At 37.9% G+C, this 24,749-nt stretch overlaps 1 protein-coding gene across 4 annotated transcripts in view; it reads right to left on the reverse strand.

The window, feature by feature from the left end:
• LOC114046251 (sulfotransferase 1C1) overlaps positions 1–24,749 on the reverse strand; it is a 40,325-nt gene that overhangs the window by 1,957 nt on the left and 13,619 nt on the right. For all 4 annotated transcript variants that reach the window (XM_027866523.1, XM_027866525.1, XM_027866524.1 and 1 more), the window contains 5 exons: positions 23,049–23,243; positions 20,276–20,404; positions 18,326–18,423; positions 12,065–12,191; positions 10,572–10,666 (listed from right to left, as the gene is read on the reverse strand). In XM_027866523.1, coding sequence (XP_027722324.1) covers positions 10,572–10,666; positions 12,065–12,191; positions 18,326–18,423; positions 20,276–20,404; positions 23,049–23,243 — 644 coding nt within the window. The remainder of the gene's footprint in view (positions 1–10,571; positions 10,667–12,064; positions 12,192–18,325; positions 18,424–20,275; positions 20,405–23,048; positions 23,244–24,749) is intronic.

Raw genomic sequence — 24,749 nt, forward strand, 5'->3', positions numbered from 1 at the left:
GTATACTCCCTGTACTTTCCCATCCATAGCTCCCAAAGACACCTGGATCTTTAGATTACCTCATCAGTGTCCCTGGCATTCCTTTCCCATGCCCTTTTCCATATAAACCCTAGCTCCATTCTCAGTCTCTTGCAGGTTCCTTAAGAATCCTTGCCCACTGAAAAGCATAACAATAAATCTTTGCCACCTTGGCTTAAAGAATGCTAGAGTCTGTGAATTCATTCCAGACAACCCTGTCCTGTACTTCAGTCTTTGAGGGGTCTCAACTTCTCAGACTGCAAAATTTATGGTGCCCAATGTGGGGCTTGTCTGAAGTCTCAAGCCTTCTCCAAATCAAGGTAAACCTCTCTTTCCTTCTGCCCTGTAGTTGGGTTGAAGGCTTGCTGGGACTTGGGTTGAGCCTGCAACAGGCTCTTGCAAATTTCCCTCTTGACAAGGGGATGCCTTGTTGGGAACTTCTGCAGGTTTTTTCTCCCTCACCAGGACACTGGTCAAGGTGAGTAGACTACAGGAGCAAGTCCTTCTTCTTCTTTTTCTTTTTAGGCTTGTAGGCAAAGAGGATGGGCCAATCTCCCTCTACATCTCGAGATTTGCCCCTATGTTATCTTTTACAGAACTGGAGAAAGCTAAGTCTCCAAGACGTTAAGGAAAATTTTGCCTGGTCTCCATATGATCTGGCACCATGAAAAAAATTGTCTGATTTGTGCAGGGGATTTCTGACAAGTTTCTCTGAGCTTTTGGATTCTCCCTGTCATCTGTATCTGTTCTGTGTTTGTGTCTATGTGGTATGAGTGAGTGTCCATGTGTAATTTGATGCCCTTTGCAGCCAGGTTAGCAAGAGTAGGATCCCAAGGCTGCAGCTGGAATGTTGCTTTCCTTCTCTCCCCCTGTCCCTCCCTGATTACAGCAGCCTCAGAGGAGCAAGTGGATGGGAGAGAGAAAGAGAGAAAAATGCTTTATTATTTAGGTTATATGATTGGTAAAAGGCAAGTCGAGAAGGATCCTCAAAGTGTCAGGTCAGAAGTAGAAAGAAATAAGATATATGCAGTTTTAAAGGGACTTTAATCAAAGTCCATCAGAGGGATAAGTAGGTAGAAGGAAAGGCAAGAAAGTTTAAGCATGTAGGAATGAGAGAGGTATGTGTAGAAAGGAAAGCATAATCTATTTGCATGAACAGTGTGAACAGAGGGTTTGAGTGTAAAAGGTTTTGAAACTTTGGAGAATTGTTGGGAAAAAAATTCTCTCTTTCTCTTTGCATTCTAACTCTGGCCAAGTTTTAAATGTGGAGAGAAAGTCAAGAAAGGAAAGGGGAACTTTTTCCCCTCAAATCAAAAAGAAAGGTAGCACTTTTCTGCCTCACATAAAAGAGAAAAGTTTTTGTGTACCAGAACACAACCAAAAGGTAATTTAATTTATTCTGGTAATATTTTAAATGAAATATGATGTTCTTAATTTAATGCTTAAGTCAGAATTTATTATACTTTTGGCACTAAGGTAAATTGGGAAAATGTATGGATCTGAATTTGTTAACTGGGTGACATTAAGCAAGTTACCTCAGTTTATCTCACATGATTGGAAGGTGCCTAACACAATGCCTGGCAGAGGGCAGATATTATAAATGTTAACTCCTATTATTATTAGTTCCTTAATTATGTGTGACCAGTATACAATGTCAATGGTGAAGAGATGCCCTATTTTCTATGTAAGGAAATTTGGAAATGCATTCAACAGAGTTGGAGTCATCTGATTGGTAATGTGTTTGTTTTAAGTTTTAAACACATATATTGTTTCAAATTGGTAAACTTTTATCAGTTATGTCAATCAGCTTTTCATAATTTGGATGTTATTAAAGTGTGAACTGAAAGAAACTAAAGGGCAGTGGAAAAGCTGTGTAAAACCAGTTATATTATTTTGTCAGCCCTGCTAACCCTGTCTTATAATGCTTTATAACTGCCATTTAGAAAACTAGGTGTTTCCACCTTTACCTGTAATTAAAGAAGAGCTTATAGCTAAAACAATTTGACTATCACTTATGAAAGCTATAAGATTGTTAACTAACTTATTTGAAGTTACTGTTTTAGTGTTAAAACCTAGAATAGTTAATTGATTACTGTGTGAAAAGGAGGGGATTGGGTAAAAGCCTTATCCAGCTTGGTTCTGCCCATTCAAAACAGTCCTCCTTGGGATATGGGGGTCAGCAGGCAGGGGCACCAAGATTAGCTCCTCCCTGGGGTACAAGGCAATTCCCCGTATTTTGAAAACTTGCCAAGGTCCCTGGAAACCAACTGTGTGGGCAAGGTCATCTGCCCTTAGAAAAGAACTTGTTTGGGTTATAGAGTTCCTGAATAATGAACTTAACTTGCTGAGAATTTGCAAGTGTATAGAAATGATTTCTAATGATTGGCTTTTACACCAGGACAAGTTTAAATTTGAGAAAGAAAGATGTTAAGTGAAATCTCTTATGTATGTGAGTCCTGGTAAATCTTTATTGCTCATTGCAATGCCTGGGAGTAAAATTAACTGTATCTGGCTTTAAGCTTTGATTAGTGAAACTTGCTGTTTGAGGTAAAAGGCTCTTGGGACTATAACTAATTTTGTTTTGAGTTTGAATTTGGGTATAGTTATCTACATTAAATCAGTATCTAAGAGAAATGCCACAAGATACTGAGAGGGAATGTGATCCTGTACTGTTAACAGGTGGAGGTCTTCATTTGGGAAAAAGCTGTGAGGGCAATCTTAGCCTCAATCTAGGATGGGATCCTCCTGGCTCAGTTTCCCCATTATGTTTCTTTGAGAAGGAATGTTTCCCATCTGACTATTCTTGAGTCTGGCTATGATGTGAAATGGGTACTGCATGATTGGAGAACTGTGACTGTTTTCTGAATTCAAACAGAGCTAAGGATGTTCTGTCTTGTCAAATTTGGTATGTCACATGTCCCCACCTTTTCCTTTTATAGTAGATTTCTGTGATCAGAGCAAGTGGTCAGTAAAAGACATGAGCACAATGTAAGTATGTGAAATCTTGCTGTTTTAATCTGAATTTGTAGTCATCCCATGGCCTAAGTAAGATTAAAATGAGTGTTTGAATTTATCATATGTAAAAGATTCAATTTCTGAAGTATAATTGGAGAAGGATAAACAAGTTTGTGCAACAAATTTGTGTATCTATTCAGCTGTGAGGTTAAAGTTAGGAACCTCTTTTGTTTAAGGCAGTTTTTGCAAGAAACCCCCTCCCTAATGTAACCAACTCAGAGGTCTTTGCCACCCCTTTTGTTCTGTACTCCTTTATGGGAAAATTTTTCTAACACCCTGTTTCTCAACAGGGAAATATTCCCTTGCTTGGGAGACAAGTTCTACGGCCACTGTACAGGTAAAGACCCCTGTCAGGGGAGGGATTGTAAATGTCTCTGCTGGTCTCCTGACTTGAACCACCTGTAAGGATGCCTACAGTGATGAGTGTCCCCAGAACTTTACCTCTCCCAGCTGTACCAGCTGTTCTGAGGGAACACTCCCTACTTGCACCTATGACCGAATTTCTCCTGCCACTCTCCTGGTAGGCTCTCCCTATTTAATCTTCTCTTCTCAGTTGACACACAATATTACAGTCCCCTTCTAGCTATCACACTCTTGTTGATCTTTTGAAAGTTTCTCTCTTACTTGGAATATTAGCATGCAATCACACTGATCCATGGGGCATCCATGCTCAGTACCTTTTACAAACAGGCCCCATCTGTACCCCTAAGGGATATTCCTTCCTTTGTGGGATGGTGGGCCAGGTGGTGAGGATTCTGGAGAAGAAGTAAAGCAAAATGCCACCACTTGGCAGGACCCCAGGACTGTTGTTCTAACCACTCAATGTTTAACACCTTGTAAGGATTTTGTTGTGTGCTCCCTTGGATTTTTGGCACCCCCTGTGACCATTTTCAGTATTACTGCACCTAGTCCCTCCCCCCTAACAAGAGTGAAGCATGGATTCTGGCACAATGTTCCCTCTGGTACCTTAAAAAGGGAACAGAGTATCTCATGTCTTGGTACGGACATTTACGACATGAGTTCATTCTTTCAAACCTGACAGGCACCATTCACCAATTGGCAAATGACACAGCTTATAGTCCCCGGGACATTCAGCAGCCTCTGGATTCCCTGGCAAATGTGGTCCTGGATTATCAAATAGCTTTGGATTATCTACTTGCTTAGTAGAGGTATCTGTGCCCTGGCCAGTACCTCCTGCTATATGTATATTAACAACTTTCAACAGGTGGAACTCCATACCAAAAGTGTACTAGAACAAAGCTAATTGAATGTGAGACATTTATGAAAACCTTAGTACACCAAGGTCATTCTCTTCTTGGGAATCCTGGCTTCTCTCTGTGTTAACTCCTATTCTTGTCCCACTCCTGATTATATTCTTTTTGCTTCTTTTTGGCCCTTGTCTGCTTAATCTTCTCAGATTTGTCTCCTCCAGGCTCAGTGCCCTCCAATTCCAGATGACTGCTCTGTCCAAGATCACAACCCATCACCCCTTGGATTTGGCATCAGCAAAGTTCCAGACACTGGCTAAAGGGACGAAGGTCCCTTACCCCGAAAGATTTTGGGTCCCATTTGTTTAAGGGGGAATGATGGGGTGCTTGAATGCTTGTGCTTGGACCCCAATTTCTCCCTAGTCTCAGAAACACTGTCTCTGACAATCACTCCCCAGCTCAAGGACTCTGTGCCTAGCAATTACTCATGCATGGTCCCCAGCACGACTCTTATCTCTCTTCCTGGTGCAGCTACACAAAGCTGGGTGAGAGAGTGCTGGCTGCTCAGGCTCCAGCCCTCAGATCATGTCTCTGGAAGCCTCCCAATTCCTTAGTAAGTTCCTGTCTTGTGAGAAAGCTTTCCCTTGTTGCAGAGCATTCTCTCATCAAGACAGAGAGAGAGGGATGCCTTGCCTAACCCAAGGAGTTTTGTCCTTGGCTGGCCCAAGGACTCTTCCTCCTGCCAGACTCCCAAGATCCATACCTCTGTCATCTTCCTCCCTGTCTGGTATACTCCCTGTACTTTCCCATCCATAGCTCCCAAAGACACCTGGACCTTTAGATTACCTCATCAGTGTCCCTGGCATTCCTTTCCCATGCCCTTTTCCATATAAACCCTAGCTCCATTCTCAGTCTCTTGCAGGTTCCTTAAGAATCCTTGCCCACTGAAAAGTGTAACAATAAATCTTTGCCACCTTGGCTTAAAGAATGCTAGAGTCTGTGAATTCATTCCAGACAACCCTGTGCTGTACTTCAATCTTTGAGGGGTCTCAACCTCTCAGACCACAACAGTTAGCCATTACACTAAAAGTTCAGTAGAAGACTATTTCATGCCATTCGTATACTATAACTTGTTCATACATCCCCCAGTTTATGGGTCCTCCCTCAGATTGCTATTCTTTGTCACCTCAAAAGAATTATTGATATTTTTGTACGTCCTTAGAGTCTGTTTTGCTTAGAGCCAATCCCTTCCTAACTTTACCCTTTCCCCTTTCCCTCCTTCATCATTGAATGAAACATATTTCTGTTTGCTCACTCTTCCATTTTACTTCCTGACTTTGGACTCTATGTGAGGGTTGGTCTGAGCTGGTCCTGTTGCTGCATTCTTTAGTTGAGTGTTATGCTATTCTAGGTTCTCAGGGACAAGCTGGAGACCTGAACTTTAAATACTCCCAAAGTGGTCTGATCTGGGGCAAAGTCTGATTTCTGTCCCCCTGGTCTGAAGTCTGCAGGTTTTTCATCTGGATTTAGGTCTGAGAAAGAACAGACTATTACTGGATTCATCCCTTTTCAGATGTCTGGAAAGCTCTATTGTCAGAGTGTTAGAACTGTAGGATCCCCTTTAGTCTAGAATTCCTGCCTTGCTAAAATTCAGGGTGGGCTACATGCTGCAAATAAACCTGAGCTCTGTGCTTAGTGTTTGGGTCATACTACTACTGCTGAACTTCCTCTCCTTACATGAGAATGCCACCCCTGAGGGCAAGTCCTCTTCCTACTCCACCCAGAATCTGTGAGCTGGAACTGGGCTGAAGGTGACAGTGTTGCCTGTTTATATCTGTATCCACCACAGTATGATGTCCTGGTGATGGTCTGGAACCTCCTCTTGCTTCTCCCTAAGTGCTAGAGTGCTCCAAGGGCAGTATGCTATCGGCCCCATCCTGTTCCCATTATAGATCTCCTTGTCTGTTTCCCAGTGCCAAGCTGGACTGGACAAATGTCTTACTGAATCTTTCTGGATTTCTCCATCAGAATTTGTTGGTCACAATTTTTTAGATGTGACTGGAAGAGTTTTGTGGAGCAGGGAAGGAAAAGAATAAGCATTTAAATAGCACCTATTAGTGTCAGATACTGTGCTGAGTGCTTTTTTTTTTAAAAACATATGTCTTTACTGCTTTCTACCACTCTCAAGTGCTAGACTTCCTGCCACCTTGGTTCTAGTTCCCAATACATGTTCATTAAATGTTTGCCTTGTGCCAAGGCCTCCTCTCCAGGCTATACTCTAGACTCTGCAGACTTTCTTTTCCATGCCATAAAGTCTTTCACAGCCAGGTAGTTCACTTTACTTCTGGGTTTCTCACAAGAGAAGTTTCCTTTATCTTTTGGACCCATTCCTCTGATTGGCTGGCTCCTCCCAAAACCTCCATTTTAACAAAAGCACTCAGGTCAGCTGTATCTTCCTTTCCCTCCAGGTCCACTCCTGACTCTCTTATTCTATCATGCTTTGAGCTTTTTAGCTTCCTTTTATGTGTTGTTTTCTCTCATTAAATTTGAGCTCCTTGAGGATAGGGACTGTGTATTCCACTAATACTAGAATCCACCCCAAATGTTCTGGACTATTTGTGCCCAACCTGTGGTAGAACATTCTGAGCTCATATTGGTCTGTTCAACTTTGTCAGTTAGACACACTAAAACTCGACTCTAGTATAATGATGTCATTTTGGTCCTCTTTGAGAACAAAGGACAACAACTAACCACCAATTTCCCTAGTGCTTAGCACAGTGGCTAGCACAAAGTAAATGCTTAATAAATGCTTGTTTACTTGCTGGGGATACAAGAAAGGCAAACACATGGTTCCCACCCTCAAAGAATGTACATTCTAATGGAGGAGAAAATATGCAAATAAATAGGCACATACCAGATATATACAGACTAGATGGAAAGTAATCTCAGAACCTGGCAGACACTCGCAGCTCGGGGGGGGGGGGGGATGCAAAAGATCTATTGCTGGAGGTCAGATTTAAGTTAAGTCTTGAATGAGGCCAGAGAGGCAGAATGTAGAAGTGAGGAGGGAGAGCATTCCAGGCATGGTTAAGCCATTGCAAAGGCATGGAGTTGAGGGTGTTCTGTGTGGGTAATGTCAAATAATCCAGTGTAACTAGATCAAAGAGTATTCTGTACAAAGGCTAGAAAGATAGGAAGGGGTCAGAATATGAAGGGTTTTAAATGGCAATTAGAGGACTTGATATTCAATTCTAGAGGTAATAGGGAACCATGGACTTTAAAGAGTAGGAGGATGACATGGGTTGGAGTATCACTTGGGTAGCTAAGTGGAGGATAGATTGAAGTCAATAATAGGTCAACAAACATTTATTAAGTACCTATTATGTATCAGGCACATATAAAAAGATAAAAAGAAAGGCAAAAGAAAGTTCTTGCCTTCAAGCAATTTACAGTCTAATGGCAAGTGGGAAGAGATTTGAGGAAGGGAGACCAATTAGAAGACTATTGCAATATTCCAGGTGAGAGGTAATGATGGTATACACTAGGGTGGTGACAGTGTGATTGGATAAAAGGAGTGTCATATCTGAGAAATGACATGATTTGTCAATGCAATATATATATAGGATGAACCAAGATTGTTTAACTCCAGAACCAGAATCCAGAGTAAGGTACAAAGAAGTGGATCTGGATTTCTATGAGAGATAATAGGATTTATATATGAGAATTTGGGTAATTCTAGCATACTAACCACCAATCCACAGAAATGGAGATGTACAGTTTAGGAAAACCTCCTGGTGTCACTCTGATTAAACTATAAGCAATGAGGTCCAACTTATGGTTTATTCATAGTAGTCATTTATTAGAAGAGAGTAGAAGGTTCTAAAACGAAGAGGTCTTGTGATATTTAATCCTCTTCGTTATTCTTTCCTTTCTCTCTAAGCTGAGCCCACAGTTAAGGGACAGGTACAGGTCCATTCCACCTAGACTTGTCAATCCATAAGTGCTTGGAAGTTCATAGAAGTGAGGTATTATATGATCCCCAAACATGTGCACTAAATAAAAGTCAGTTTAGAAAGAAAAATTTTGCAGTATACATGTTTGTATTAAAGTGTATGTGCATGCGTGTACATGTATATGATCTCTCTTTAGAAAATTGTTAACATTAGCACAACTCAATTGATGAATAAACATTTACTGAGCCTCTGTCCAGGATGCCATGGTAGATGTGAATACAAAGATGTATAAGGTGCTTACTTGGCCTCAAATAACTTGAAATCAAATTGGGGAAATAGAGTATTTCATAAAAAAAGAACATGACAACACAAGGCTACATGAGGCAGACAGTGTTGCTTCAGGAGTTCAGAGGAAGCTAAACAGAGGGCTAGGTTGGTTCTAAAGACTGAATAGAAGATATGAAACTTGAGCTAGGCTTTGAAGGTAGAGAGAACTGTCACAGAGTAGCAAGGGAGAGGAAGTAATTAAACCACAGAAGCAGGAATACATATGGGTTTTTCAGGGATATTAAGTAGACTAATTTAGCTAGAGGAATAGATTGGTATAGTGGAAAAATGAGAAGCAATGGAGAAATTGTAGATTGGAGTCAGATTGTGGCAGCTCTTGAATGCCAAGGTAAAGGATTAAACTGTAAAATATCCTTCTAAATCTAACAGCTTTTATAGTCATATAAAATGATATTAATGAAGGCTTAGCCTTTTAAAACAGCTAGGCTGGCTCAATGGATAGAATCCTTGGTTTGGAGTTCGGAAGATGAGTTCAAAACCAGCTTCAGAAATTCCCTAGCTATGTGACCTTGGGCAAGTCACTTAAACTCTGTTTGCCACTGGAGAAGGAAGTGGCAAACCACTCCAATATCTTTGCCAAGAAAACCCTAAGTGGGATCAAAAAGAGTTGGACATGACTGAAAATGACTGAAAAACAACAAAAATATTTACTGCCTATCTCTTGTGACTCTCCTGCCTTCCACCCCATTTCTGTGTCTTTAATTTGTATATATCTTGTGCTTAATTATCTGTTTGTCTTGTTTTTCTTATTTAACCTGAGTAAAACATAAACTCCTTAAGAGGAAAGATTGTTTTTTGTTCTGACTTTGAATCACTAAAGCCCCCACATAATTCCAGGCACATAATAAGCTTTTAATAAATGTGTGTTAATGAGTGAATGATATAGTATCAGTGTGACTTTGAGAGACTTCCACTACTCTGTTTAGGTATATTACTTGGTATCATCATCACTAATGATGAGATTTATGGCTGCAATCAAACCCATTCAAGTATGTGTAGGCAAAGAAGCCTGTATTACATGATTCAATTCAATTAAATCCATTAAGCATTTATTGTGCTAGATTCTGGGGAATCGAAGTAAAAAAAAAACAAACCTGCTCCCCAAAAAGACAGTCCCAGACTTCAAAGAGCTTCATGGGCACAATCTCTACCTGACCAGCTTCTTCCCTACCACTGCACCCTCAAGATTTCTGTCCCTTTCCAGTGGCTCTGCAGGTGAACTGTCTTTTACATGTTGTCTTCCCCACCCTTATACCCCAGTTACAAATAAGCTACCTGAGAGCAAGGCTATCTGGATTTTTGTTTGTTTGTATCCTCAGTGCTTAGCACATAGTAAGTGCTTACTTATTTTTCATTCATTCATTCATTCATTCGTAATCTGAAGAGAAGTGAGTGACATAGAGTGTAGGACAAGGTAACCATAAGAAATTAGGGATGAGTTGGTAACTGAGTATTAGACTAAGAAAAATTTAAAAATGGAAAGTATTTGGTTAACTCGTAATTAAGGAGGAAGAGGAATTGGTAAGGGAATGAGGCAAAAATTATGGAAAGAAAAAATTCAACTCGTAGGCATTTTGTGAGAAATCTTAATATCATTGGGAGTCCTAACAGGCAATTATTGTTGGAAGCTTCCTTTTCAGGAAGACAATGTCATAAAAAATTATAGAAACTTGGAAACAATTAATTTTCCTTTAGGAAGGGAAATAATAGCTATGTGTAAGTGCTGGAAGGGCTATCACTGAAAGAAGGATTACATTTATTCTACTGGGCCCTAGAGGGCAGAGGAGGCAGATAAGCCTTGATGTAGCAAAGTCTTCCAAACAACTGGAGCTATTGAAGTGTAAAATGGACTGCCTTAGGAAGTTGTGAGTTCTCCCTCGTTTAGAGGTTTTTAAGAAAAGGTTGAACACCTTTTAGACATGGCATCTGGCATCCTTGGACTCTCTGGCCCTGAGGACCCTTTTCACTGTAATTCTGTAATTCTGAAACAAAGCTTGTTGGGTCCAGGAACATGTAAATTATTACCTACCTCTTTCATGTCTTCATAGAACAGATAAAGAATGGGGTGTTTTTCTTTTGCATCCCACCATCCTTTCACATGATCATACCAGGAACCCCAGAGCACTGGAGGTGAATGGAAGAAAACAGAACAATTAGCATCAGTTATGCTAATTGTAGAATGATGACTCATATCGTACAGCCTGACAAAGTACATACTCAGTCACTGTGGTTGACCTTTACTGACTGCTTGTAAAAGGAAAACATCACCTGGAAGGCTAGATGAGAATTTTTAGTAAATTCAACGAGGAAACAATATCACAAGGATCACAAATTGTTCTTTGTACCAGAAAGAACAATACATATGTAAGTGAATATGTGTGTATATTCATACAGTTTGTTGTTGTTGAGTCATTTCAGTTGTGTCTGACTCTTTGTGACCCCATTTGGGGTTTTCTTGGCAAAGATACTGGAATGGTAGGCCATTACCTTCTCTACCTCATTTTACAGATGAGGAAACTGAGACAAACAGGGTCACACAGTAAAAAATTTGAAGTCAGGAAGACTCATCTTCCTGACTCCAGGCCTCATGCCTTAGCCATTGTACCATGTAGCTGCCCACCAGCAATATATAATTATTAAAAGTATCCTGACATTTCACTTCACCTCCAGCATCTTCAGTCTTTTATGCATGGTCTATTTTGTCAACAATTGGTTCAGAACTTGTGTGTACATACCCAAAGAAGGCTGAAGTGAAGGTCACAACCAATGAAAATTCCTCTATTAAAAATATTCCATTCTCTGCATCATGGTGGGAATGTTGGGAACAATGCTAATTCATCAGTAATTGCCTATATAGGGAAATTTCTACTTGTCAGCTCACTCTTGACAGTTCTTCATGCTCATTCTTACCTTTGTGTCCTTGATCATATTATTTATACTTAGAGTGATATAGGATCAGGCAGGGTGATATGATAGAAAGACGGATGAGTTGCAGTCTATACTATAGGAAGAACCTTTCAAATCAGTGAGATTGTATATCCATTGGAATATGTATTCATAGAGGTTGAGCTCCTTACATTATACCAGGCTAATATCTTCTTATTCATTCAATCCTTCCAACAATTGAGAGATAAATATAAGAGGCATGATCCTAGATTTATAGATGAAGAAACTGAGGGTCAGAGAGATTAGAAGATTTGCCAAGGCCATATGGTTGTTACTAATTCTAGCAGAAGTTCTAAGATTACTGTAACTATGAAAATGCTAGCTTCCCATATCCTAGACAATGTTCTACGTAGAGTAGGTTCTCAATAATTGTTATTGACCAGCAAATTGTTTTGGAAAAGAAATTATAAGTAATTTTGATTCCACTTTGAATAATTTGTAGAATCAGATTTTTGAGGAAGTCTGATTATATTGCTGAAAACAGTATACAAATACAATTAGAAAACGTCCTCCTTTGGTTAGTGCTAATGTCAGGTGATTGATGAATCATGTGACCACAGATCTAGTTCCACTCACCTCTCCCATTCATGAATTCCTCAATGAATTCTTCCAAGGTACCTGGGTCAGGTAGCATTTTATTCATTCTTGAGAAATGATAATAAGATACCAGGGAATCTTTTGCATTTCTTGCCACGTAGATTATCTGTGGTGGACACAGATGTAGGTGAAGCCCATGAAAGGCAGTGAAAAAGAAAATATGAGAGGAATATTCATGTTTATTATTAGCAATTATTTTAAAAATGGTTTGGTTTTTAATTCAATTTTATTTCAACTGAATTCTCTGCCCTCTCCATTGAAAATGCAAGGAAAAAAAACTCATTACAAATATGTAAAGTTAAGCAAAATAAATCCTTACATTAGTCAAGTCCAAAATGATGCCTCAGTATTACCTCTGAGTCCACCACTTCTTTATCTGGAAGCAAGTAGCATGTTAAATTATGAGACTTCCAGAATTATGCTTGGTTATTTTGTTGATCAGCGTTAAGTCTTTAAAAGTTATCTTGCTTCACATAAGTTGTTTTATTGGATCTGCTCCCTTCACGTGCATGAATTCATACAAATCTTGCCAAGTTTCTTTGAAACCACCACCTTCATAATTTCTTGCAACACAATAGTATTCCATCACATTCATATACCTGTTTCCCCATATTCCCAGAATTTTTGGTCAACTTTGCAATTTGAGATTTGATTTTTGCTTCTCTAATTATTAGTGATTTAGAACATTTTTGGGTAAGGTTACTGATAGCTTTTAATTCTTCCTCTGAAAACTGCCTACATACCCTTTGACTATTAATTGGCAAATGGCTCTTCATCTTATAAATTTGCCTCAGGTCCTTCTATATAGCATATAAAAAAGACTTTTATCAGAGAAGCCTTCTGCAGAGATTCCCCTCCCAGTTTCCTGCTTCTCTTCTAATTTTGGCTGCATTAGTTTTGTTTGTACAAAAAAAATTTAATATGTAATTAAAACTGTCCATTTTACCTCCTGTGAACCTCCTTATTGTTTGTGTGGTTATAAATTCTACCACTAAATATAGATCTGACAGGCATCTATGCTTTTCTAATTTTTATATAATACCAATGTTCTTTTCTAAATCACATACCCATTTTGAACTTTTAACCTGGCATATGGTTTGAGATGTTGGTTTAAACCTAGTTTCTGATAGACTGCCTTCCAGTTTTCCTAATAAAATTTGTTGAATAGTGAGTTTTTGCCCCAGTATCTGGGATCTTTATGTCTATCAAACACTAATCTTCTGTGTTCATTTGTGCACACACATATATATTTGCACCTGTATGATGTTTGTGTGTGTATGTGTGTACATAATCTGTTCCACTGATCAAGCTTACTATTTCTTATTCAGTGCCAAATTATTTTAATGATTACAGATTTGTATTATAGTTTGAGTTTGAGTTCTGGTTCTGCCATGCCCTTTTCTTTTCCACTTTTTCATTAACTTTGTTGATATTCTTGACCTTTGTCCTCCCTTCAGATGAATTTTATTCATTATTTTTTCTAGTTCTAGAAAGCATTCATGTATTGTTTTTATTGGCATGGCAATGAATGAGAAAATTAATTTAATCAATATTGTCATTTTATTATATTCACTTACCACGAACAACTATTTTTTCCAGATATTTAGATCTTTCTTTATTTGTGTAAGTGTTTTGTAATTGTGTTTAGGTACTTTCTGGGTATCTTGACAATTAGACTCCCAAGTATTTCATACTCTCTGTATTTATTTCAGATGGAATTTCTCCTTCTATTTCTTCCCATTGAGTTTTGTTAGCAATGTACAGAAATGCTAATGATTTATGTGGGTTTATTTTATACCCTACAACTTTGATGAGATTGTTAATTGTTTCAATTAGTTTTTTCACTAAGTCTCTAAGTTTCTCTGAGCAAACTATCATATTATTTGCAGATGTTATGATTTTGTTTTCTCCTTGGCTGTGCTGATTACTTCAGTCTCTGTCTCTCTGTCTCTGTCTCTGTCTCTCTCTCTCTCTCATTTTATTTGTGATAACTAGCATTGCTAGCTCTATGTTAAATGGTAATGGTGATAATGGACATCTCCACTTTACCGCTGACCTTATTGGAAAGGCTTCAAGGTTATCCCCATTACAGATAATTCTGGCTCTTGGTTTTCAGATAGACACTGCTTATCAAATTAAGGATATTTTCAGCTTATTTCCATGCTTTCTAGGGAATCGGTATTCTATCTTGTCAAAACCTTTTTCTGTATGTATTGACGTAATATGATTTTGTTATTCTTGTTATTAACATGGTCAATTATGTTTATAGTTTTCTTAATACTAAACTAGCCCTATATTCCTGGTATAAATATGTTTAATCTAGCTATAATGGGTAATCTTTGCTATGCATGTTGTTTATTGGACACCTATTACTTATATGTACATAAGTTGTTGATGTGTTGCTATAGTCTCCTTGTTAATGTGTTTAAACTTTTTGCCTAAATATTCATTAAAGAAATTGGTCTATACTATTTTTTCTCTGCTTTGACTCTCCCTAATTTAGGTATCAAGACACATTTTTGTCATAGAAATAATCTGGAGTTTTTTTTTCATATTTTCTCAAAGAATTTATATGGTATTGGAGTTAGTTGTTCTTTAAATATTTGGTAGAATTTGCCTCTAAATTCAATTGATTCTGGCATTTTCTTTTATTTTTTCTGACTTTTGATTTTGCTTTGATATGTCTTGAAGTCTCATGAATTCATTAGCTTTGGCTCATTCTAACGTTCAGGAAGTTATTTTCTTTAGTAAAGTTTTGGTAAAGTTTGTACCTATCTCTTGTTCCAACCTGTCAATTCTCTTTCCATATCTTCCACAATTTCAATTTATTTTCTCATTTTTCCTCTTCTACTATCATTTGAATGTGAGGCATTTGGGGTTAAGTGACTTGCCCAGAGTCACAGAGCTAGTGAGTGTTATGTGTAAAGGCTGGTGCTCTATCTGCTGTGCCACCTATCTGCCCCCATCATTTGGTTTTTAAAAACATTTTTAGCACTTAAATAAAATAACTCTGGCTTTATATCTTCCAGGAATTCTGGCTGAACTTCTGTCCATTTTTTTTGAGGCTTTGCTTGACTACTTCAATTTATTCTCTTTTTCTGGGCTTTTTTTCCAGATTCTCCATAGACATAATTATCTTTATGCTGTGATTCTTTATTAATTTGATTATTCTACTAGCCCACTTCTTGACTCTGGACTTTTTATTAGAACTGGGTTCTGTGGACTTCTGAGGGTGGGGGAAGAAATGTCTGCACTGAGCTTTGGGTCTTGTAAGTCTGTCTACAGCTTTCATGTGGTATTGAGTGTCATGTTATTTCAGAACCTCAGAGACAAGTCAGTCTGGGGACCTACAATCTTTCAGTGTTCCCAAACATTTCTGTTTATCTTTCTAAGGTGATGTGGGTAGAAAAAATAGCTCAGTGTGATCTTTTTCCTGGATTTTCTGATCAGAATTTGGTCTGGTGTGTTTTCTAGATTTTTTTTGGAGTAGGAATAGTGGGATAGCTAGACTATACTTCTTCCTTATACTCCACTTTCTTTATCCCACATTCCCCACACAAGATTGTTTAAAGACTTGGGGCACATGAGAGATGGCAGAATGTCATCTGCAGATTGTGGACTGTAATAGAAGGGAAACTTTTCCTTTTTATCCATATGAGAATCTTTATCTAGTACTAGGTAAAGGCAGAAAAAAGTATTTAGAATTTAGAGATCTGACAATTTCTCTATCATGAATTCCAACACTGTAGGTAAGTTTTCACTACAACTTTCCCCACAATTATAAGATCAAAAAGACCCTTTAGAGTCTTAGTTGAATGATGGGTCCACTTGAGATATCTGTTTCATAATTCCCAAGTCATCTGTGTAGTGGATTGGTGCTTGTAAGCAGGCAGGGATGAGCTGAAAGAGAGAGGGAGAAGGTGCTATACTCATATTCTTCCCTAGTTGCCTTTGAGTCTAATTTGATCACCTGCGTTGGCTCAGTGAAATAGTGAAGAAGAGATAAAGGAACTCCTCACACTTTAATGAATATCATCTTTACTTTTCCTAAGGGATGCCATTATTCTGTGTCTCACTACTTCACCATTGTCTGATCCTTAGAAGCAGGGTAGATCATTGGAAAAAGGACTAGATTTGGAATTTTGAAACTAGGTTTCTAATCTTAACTTACACCCCAACTTTGAGATCTTCCTCCTTCTGCTTCTTTATGCCTTGTCTTCTTTGGTCCAAATATTCCCATTGCTCCCTCATGATTGTGTTTTACTGTGTGACTCTGTCTTCTTTCATGCAATGTGGATTATTCATAATTACATTCAGTTCCATCTCAGAGTGATCACTTACTACCTGTGTGACCTTGGCAAGTCACTTTACTTTTCTCTCAGCCTGAGAAGGTTCCTGGGATTAGACTAGATGATCTCTTAAAGCTACTATATATGTATATGAAAGTTTTAATCCTGATAACGACCAACACATGTACATTTCTAGATGCTTGTATCATGCTTCTAGGTAGCAAACTCATGATAATAGCTGACATATACACAGTGCTTTACATACATTATCTCATTAAGCTTTCATAACAACACTGAGTCAAGTACTAGGAGTATTATAGGTATTGTTGCCCCAAATTTGCTAATGAGGCTGCTGAGACTCAGTGAAATTTAGTGCCTTTCTCTTGGTCATACAGCTAACTAGTGTCAGTATTTGTATCCAGGTCTCTTCAGATTCCATGTCCCATATTCTTCTTCATCTTCCTCTTTAAGAGGTAACAATTGATAAATGGTCAGAGTATATGAACAAGCAGTTCTCAAAGGAATAAATTCAGGCTATTGATAGCCATATGCAAAAAACATTTCAAATCATTAATATTGAGGGTCAGAGTAACTGAAGCAGCTTTGAGGTTCCTTCTCATACCCATCAGTTTGATGAGGGTAACAAAAGATAACAATTGTTGGAAGGGCTGTGGAAAAAGAGGCATGTGGAAGGAGCTGTAAATTACTACAGCTGTTCTGGAAAAAAATTGAAACATTCTTCCAAAGTTACTAACAATGCATACCTTTTCACTCTGGAATACCAATACTAGGCCTATGCCCCAAAGAGATAAAGAGAATGAGGACTCATATGTACAAAAATATTGATAACAGTTCTTTTTTAGCGGACAAGAACTGGAAACTAAGAGTGTGTTTATCAATTGGGGAATGACTGAACAAAGCAACATGTATGAATACAATGGAATAATAATATTTCATAAGAAATGATGAAATGGATAGATTGAGAGAATAACCATGTTTCCAGAGGACCAATGATGATGAATGCTACCTGTGTTCTGACAGAGAGGCAATGGCCTAATAATGCAAAATGAGACACACATTTCTGAACATAGCTAATATGAAAATTTGCTTTGCTTGACTATACATGTTTGTTTTAAAGGTTTTATTATTTTTTTTCATACTCAGAAAGAAGGTACAAAGGAGAGAAAACACATGCTTGGTATTTGGAAAAAAAAGAAAATTAAATTAAATAAAACATAAAACCTCTTCATAACTTAATTTTGAAGCAGCTATTATATTTGCTCACCAAGGATAAAATTAAATTAAATAAAACATAAAACCTCTTCATATCTTAATTTTGAAGCAGCTATTACATTTGCTTACCAAGGACTGATCACAAGTTGAAAGAACTGAACAGTGATTTCATTGGTTTAGAATTCTCAGGTGAAGGGATTCTCTCTGCTTCTGTGGGTTAGTACCTTCTTTTCAACTAAGAGTCTTAGAGAGTTGCCTGGTGTACTGAAAGGTTAAGTTACTTATCCGGGGTCCTATAACTTGGATATGTTAAAGGCAGGACTTGAAATCTGGTCTTCCTGACTTTAAGGCTGACTCCCTAATGACTACACAATGATACCTCTCCATATATAAGCAAATATTTCTAAATTTTGTGGCATTTCCTCCACACTCTTTGTTTGAGTTGTTTTCTATATACAAAGTCAGAGAGAATGTTAAGAATAAAGCAAAGTGGAACCTGACCCAAAGACAGTCAATGAAAGAAGACTTTTGACTGGAGAACTCCACTCTCAGTATGCTGTATGATGAAAATTGGATGCAAGTCTTTGGCATTGTGAAGGTACTGTTGTCTACCATGCATAGCCGCTAGATGAGTCTTTTTAAGAAAGACTTGCTTGCTGTTCTCTAGAATACAAGTTAATGCTGAGCAAGACAGATTTGAATTACTGGCTGATCTTACCTTTGAATTTTGTTCCCAGAAAGATGGTGGTAACATCTGGACAGGTAGATGTGTTTTCAGTGTTCTTGGAGAAGGCATTTTAATAGCTAGATCCAGACCTGCAAAATAGTGTAGTGTCATTTAGATGTCATTCAGATTTCCTCTGCTATGAAGTTTTTGTGTAAGTGCTTCACAGACATTCCAAAGAAGTTTTTACTGTGTATAAAGTGATTATTTTTGACTGTCTTGTCCTCCTTTCTGAATATCAATAATAGTAATAGCTGGCATTTGTATAGTACATTAAAATTTCCAAAGCACTTTACAGATATTAACTCCTGTGACATGAAGATGATTTACCATCAATGCCAGCAACAGCACTAGCAGTACAGTTGATATAAATCAGCAGATAGTTCTCTGCTCCTTGACATAAGCACAAGGTCATCAGATAAGAGTTAGCTTTGAGGGCCCAGGGAAACATATGAGATCTGTGTCTTTAATATCATTTGAGAAATATTTGACTATCCATTGTGCTAATCTAACCCTAGAATGGGGAATAGAAAGAGGGCAACAGAAGATAAGAAGCCTGTACGAGAGGAAGGAGGGTATAATGTTGGATTTTAGTGGCTCTTACCCATGACCCGAATGCATTGCTTTAGCCCATAGGGGTCCTAGTTATTCAGTGGTTTTGATACTGACCAGAAATTCATATGACTCAAGGCTTTATTAATTTAATGATATAATTAAATTTAGCCTCTATAGTAATTGCTGATAGATTCAAATCTGCTAGCATGATGTCGAAGAGGAGTAAGTTATACAATCGATGGTAGTAGTGGGCAGCTGATTAGGGTCTTTAAGCTAGTTCAAATATGTTTGCTTCCCAATAAGGGAAAACTTTTTTTTTTGAAACTAAAAATCTTAGGTGGGCTATATATGGCCTATAGACAGCATGCTGGATGGTAGGATTTTAATCCTTATTCCTAAGATGCTTTTAATTTTCTAGATTTATACTGCCATATATACACATATATACATATGCACATGTGTGTATATATGCAAACATGCATGTACATAATACATATATGCATCCACACAAACACACGTGTATTGCTCTCTGTGTGATCCATTTAAGTGTAAGTTGTGGAGCTGAAACAGCGTGAAGTATAATAGGATGACCTCACTGTTTTCTGAATATTATTATGTCTTAATCCCACTTGTTTTTGTATTATCAATGACATGGCGATAGAAAATATACTCTCATTTTAAAGAGAGTGCTTCAGGACTACCACAACTAGTGCATAAACTTGGAATTATTTTCTGAGAGTAAAAATCTGTGGGGCAGCTAGGTGGTGCAGTAGATAGAGCACCAGCCCTGGAGTCAGGAGGATCTGAGTTCAAATCCAGCCTCAGATATATAACACTCCCCAGCTGTGTGACCCTGGGCAAGTCACTTAACCCCATTGCCTAGCAACAAAACAAAAAACAAAAAAAATCTGTGATAGATAGGATAGAAAGGATAAGATAGAATATGAAATCGATAAGATAGAAAAGAACTGCAATGGAATAGATACACCCTGTTTCATTTATAGATCACAAATGTCAGGCAAACACCTTCTCCTCATCCATTTACTGCCTCCTTTTTGTAAAGAAGGGGATGAGATAAAAGAAAGGAAAAATGTAAGAGAAGTGGATGGAAGGACATCAACAATTAACAATCATACCTCTGAACATAAATGGGATAAATTCACCAACATAATGGAAAAGCATATCTAAGTAGAATTGAAAAGAATCTATTAATAGCCTTTTTAAGAGAAAATTTCTGTGGTAAAAAAGAGGCTTATAATGATCCATAGGCACATATTTTTAAAACAGGAAGTTGAATTGTGGTTTTGGAAAGAGCTCTTTTCCAGAAAAGGCTAATAGGTTCAGGACCCTAATTTTGAGGCTAATCCAATTTTAGTTGAGCAAACTTACCAGAATTGAGGGGTGGAGGCAGAACCCACTCAAGAAAAGGATGCCTATCAAAGGTGTTAGCTCGTTGGCACTTCTTTATATCCCCTTCATTTTGGATCATATCCACAATCTCTTGTGTCCAGGTCGTACCTGAAAGAATTTGGACTATTATTTAGCCTACCTATTTAAAGCGTATTTTAACCCTGCATAATCCATTTATTCATTCAACAAATGAAAGCACTTGTTATCTGCAAGGCAATATATGAGAAATATATTATAGAATAATATTATGAGTAATGTGAATAATAGCATTCATTTATTATGAAATAAAAGATTCAGCCAATTCACTCAATAAGCATTTAGTAAGAGCCCATTATGTCTAGAGCACTGTGCTAGGCTTTGGGGGAGATGCAATGTTTTAGGAAGGAGATCACAGTCTGGTGGAACGATAACCCAGTCAAGTCTCAGATATATTGTTGATCACTATTGATGAAGAGACTTTCCACACTGGAACTTCCCTACAAAGATGAAATCACATTTATTATTTATTTTAAAAGAAAAATAATAAATAAATAAATAAGAGACAAGGCATCTATAAAATGAAATGGTTGGACTGAATGACTTTAAAATCCTGTCTAGCTCTAAGTCTACAGTATATATTGCAGTAGTACAAGCAAAGAATGGCAATATTCTTGAAGGAAAGAAAGATCATGGGATCATGCATCTAGATATGGAAGGGAATTCAGAGAACATTGTTTTACAGATTGTGATTAACACTCACAGCAATTAAAGGACTTGCACAAAATCACATGGATCACATGTAGCTGTTATCATGGCAGGCTTCAAGAGGATGGCCAGCTTTTGGTATTGGTCTTGAATGATGAACTTTAGGAGGGACGTGGGAGGGATGTATTCCAAGAGAAGGAGAAAACAGTAGGAAAAAAGGCACAACATGACTTTTGGGGAAATGGCTGGTAATCTAATTTGATTGGAAAAAGATGCAGTAGTGGAAAAAAATTAAGTGGTATTTGGGGTTTGGTGGGAGCTAGACTGTGGAGGGCCTTGTATTAGAATCTTGAATTCTCCCAAATGCATGCAAACTTATTGCAGATAGTGAGTTTGCAATGCAAATTAACTTGCACATAAAGTTTGTTAGACCAACCAAAGGTCTCCCATAAGAAGGTTCTGACTTGATCTATTCTTTATTTTGTCTTAGATTTTTAATAAATTAGAGCAGCAAAAGTGCTCTCTGTCATCTTTTAAAAAAAAGTTTCTTTGGTTTACTCTTTAAATACAGACTGGAAGACGCTGAATGGAAGCGTTAAGAGAATGGAAAATGAGAATTTTCACTTTCAAGAAGTCAGAAGAAGAAGCAGAAAAGAAAGAAAAAGTACCCAAGTGTATTCTGTATGTAAAATTCTTTCCTTATTGTCGGCTTTTATACACACATAGCTTCATTCTGAACTTTTGATCACTGTATTAAGTTATGAAGTGGCTTTGGCTGGCACAGACAGAGGAGATTCCACCTGGCTACAATAATTATGGGGATGGTAAAGACGTCCCTTAAGAGGACTGATGGCTTTATGGATTGTCCCTGAGGAGCTGGGCCTCAGTGAGTCCTGATCTGTTCTAAGGGCATATCTCGATTCATAGAGGGAAAAAAAAAATCTGTTTCCATTTTGTAAATCTGGGGGCTGAGATGGGGAAAAGGAATTATATACCTCATAGAGAAAATTCATTGTCCAGTCATTGGGCCAAAGAGGAATGATATACATTTTGTTGCAAGAAGAAAAAGATACTTCCAACCTATTTTGTCATTTTCCTTGTTCACATTTTGCTATTTTCATTGGGAGGTTTTCCTTTGTAGCTAACTGTCATATCAGGTAGCAGCTCATGGGATCCTTAATGGTAACACAACATTTATAATTTATATTCAACATAGTGCTTTACGTGCCTTAGAGAAAGCTGTGACATCTTAGATAAAGAACTGGCCTGGGTGCTAGGAAGAGCCCAGTTGAAGTCTTACCTCTGACACTGACTTTACCTCCATCTAAGAGGACAAAAGGTGAGGGGATGCTTGTCCATTGTAAGCAGCCTTTTCCTTTTAGTGAAGGTGATGAAAACAGGACTATCCTCTGACTTATATTTAACCTCTTTTCTTTTTATTTATGGACAATGAAATTTGAATTTCATATAATTTTCATAATTCACAAAATATCATCCTCCTTTTGATTGTTTTTCAAACATTTATAATGTAAAACTGTTCTTAGCCTGTGGGCTAGACTGATGCTGGTCACCTTTATTTTATTCCATTTCATTCTGGAAAATATAGCACAATTATCTTATACAATGGATTCATGTTAATTCTAAAGCTTAATTTAGGGAAAATTGCAGATAGGGCCCTTCTGCCTTTTGGTTCCTCATCTCAACCTCTACTCCCCTTCTTCCAAGGAACCCAACATGCTACCGTCTGGTTAGTGAGATCTTCTCACATGTGCCTCAACTATTATCCTAAGTCTCATGTCCATTGTTTCCTACTCCAAAACTATTTCTCTCTTTCTCTTCTTTCTTTCCAAAAAGTGAGCCTATTCCTTTAATTAAGAAGAGCTTAACTGGGTGTTAGAAGGAAAACAGAATTCTTGGGGCTGGTGGGAGTGAACAAAGCTAGTAGGGCACTTTTGCCATTTTGCCCAGGGCTAGATCTGTAATAGACATGAAATCAATTAGAAGCCCACTTCTTCCTGACTTGATAAAGCTAGATTCATCTCTGTGCCTTTGATTTCCACACACCTACCTGCTTTTGCATATGTTGCAATGAGCAGATCATCAGGCTTGGCTTGGAAGTTCCAAATTTTGTCCCAATTATCACTTATCGTCTTGGTCATGAGAATCCCGTTGATTTCTTTGGTTTCTGTATTTAGGGGCTCTTCATTCAGTTGGAGATAGTTCATCTTCTCAAGAGACATTGTGTGATGAGACTTGCCAGTTGCTTAAAGAAAACATGCACCTCAGTCATTTTTCCAAAATCCATTGCAACAATTTCTTTCTTACAGTTTCTTGAGGACATAGGAGGTTTTTTGTAGGAATATTCAACGGTTTTTAAAAATGCAAACCTAACGGAGAGAAGCTAGGCTTGTTGTAGCTGGGAGGTTGCTATTTCTATAATGTTTTTGATAGTATCATTTTAAGAACAGCATAACTCTTGGTTGGTTGAAGGGTTTTCTTGGTCAAGAGACCAAGGTTTCATCCAGCAGGCTAGACTTGGGCCTGGCCTTAACTGGAGGTGAAGTACATGCTGCCCTTGCCTTCAAAAAGAAACTGTTTATTGATAGTTGAAATTTCCTCAGCAGGGAAAAATATTTTCCTCCTGCAATTACAGATAAGTCTTAAAAAGAAAAGGAACACAGAGTTTCATATATGCGTATGTATGTTTAGGTATGTATATATATATGTATATATATATGTTTATATGTGTGTGTATCCACACACACACATACACACACACTTTTTTTTTCTTTTTTTCTTTTGGTGAGGCAATCAGGGTTAAGTGACTTGCCCAGTGTGACACAGCTAGTAAGTGTCAAGTGTCTGAGGCCAGATTTGAAATCGGGTCCTCCTGACTCCAAGGCCAGGCTCTATCCACTGCACCACCTAGCCACCCCCCACACACATGTTTTGAAGCAGCTTTGTGACCTTACACAAGTCTCTCTGGGTCTCAGTTTCCTTAGACAAATAAAGAAAATTTTAAAAATTAAGAATAAAAGCCATGGTAGAAAAAACATCTAGTCTAATTTCCTCATTTTATAGATGTGAAACATAAAGCTCATAGAGGTGAAGTGAATTGGCTAAGGGCCTACAAGTATCAGAGGAAGAATTTGGACCCTATTCTTTCCTATTTCAGTAATTCATGCAAATTAAGATGGATATGTTAAAAATATAAGAATTGATTCAGAAGACAAGTCTTATCCTTGGTGCCCCTTTCTCCACTTTTATCACCAGCCCTCCCTTCTTCAACCCTGTCCTTACTTGCACTCAGTAATTTCATGTTGCTTTCCCCAACCAGTATTCCATGTCTTAAATTTTTCTCTTTGTTCCTCACTTGAAACTTGGATTTCCTTTGTCTTAGTCCTTCACTTCTTCTGGGATATTCAGTTAAGCTGTTAAATGAGTGTGTACTGAGTGATTAATTTGTATTAATAAGTTACTGGGCAGTTCTGCTCCTGTACCCCTTTTCTCTTACTCCTTTTTCTTCTTCTTAGGTAACGTATTCAGATTTTAGGCTTAGAAATACCTCCTTGTAAAGACTAGGCTCCAATGGGGGAGATTTTAGGCACTGTTTTGGTTAACGAGGGAAAGCATTTTAGATACATGGTTTCTTAGCTCCCCTGAAATCCTATCACACAGGTGGTTAATCTTCTCATAAGGCCAACTCTGGTTATGTTGGTTTTACAAAATGCTCCTCCCTCCCCACCTTGGGGTGAAAGTTTGTACTGTT

This window comes from Vombatus ursinus, unplaced genomic scaffold, assembly GCF_900497805.2.
Source record: "Vombatus ursinus unplaced genomic scaffold, bare-nosed wombat genome assembly UNPS02014781.1, whole genome shotgun sequence".
Lineage (NCBI taxonomy): Eukaryota > Metazoa > Chordata > Mammalia > Diprotodontia > Vombatidae > Vombatus > Vombatus ursinus.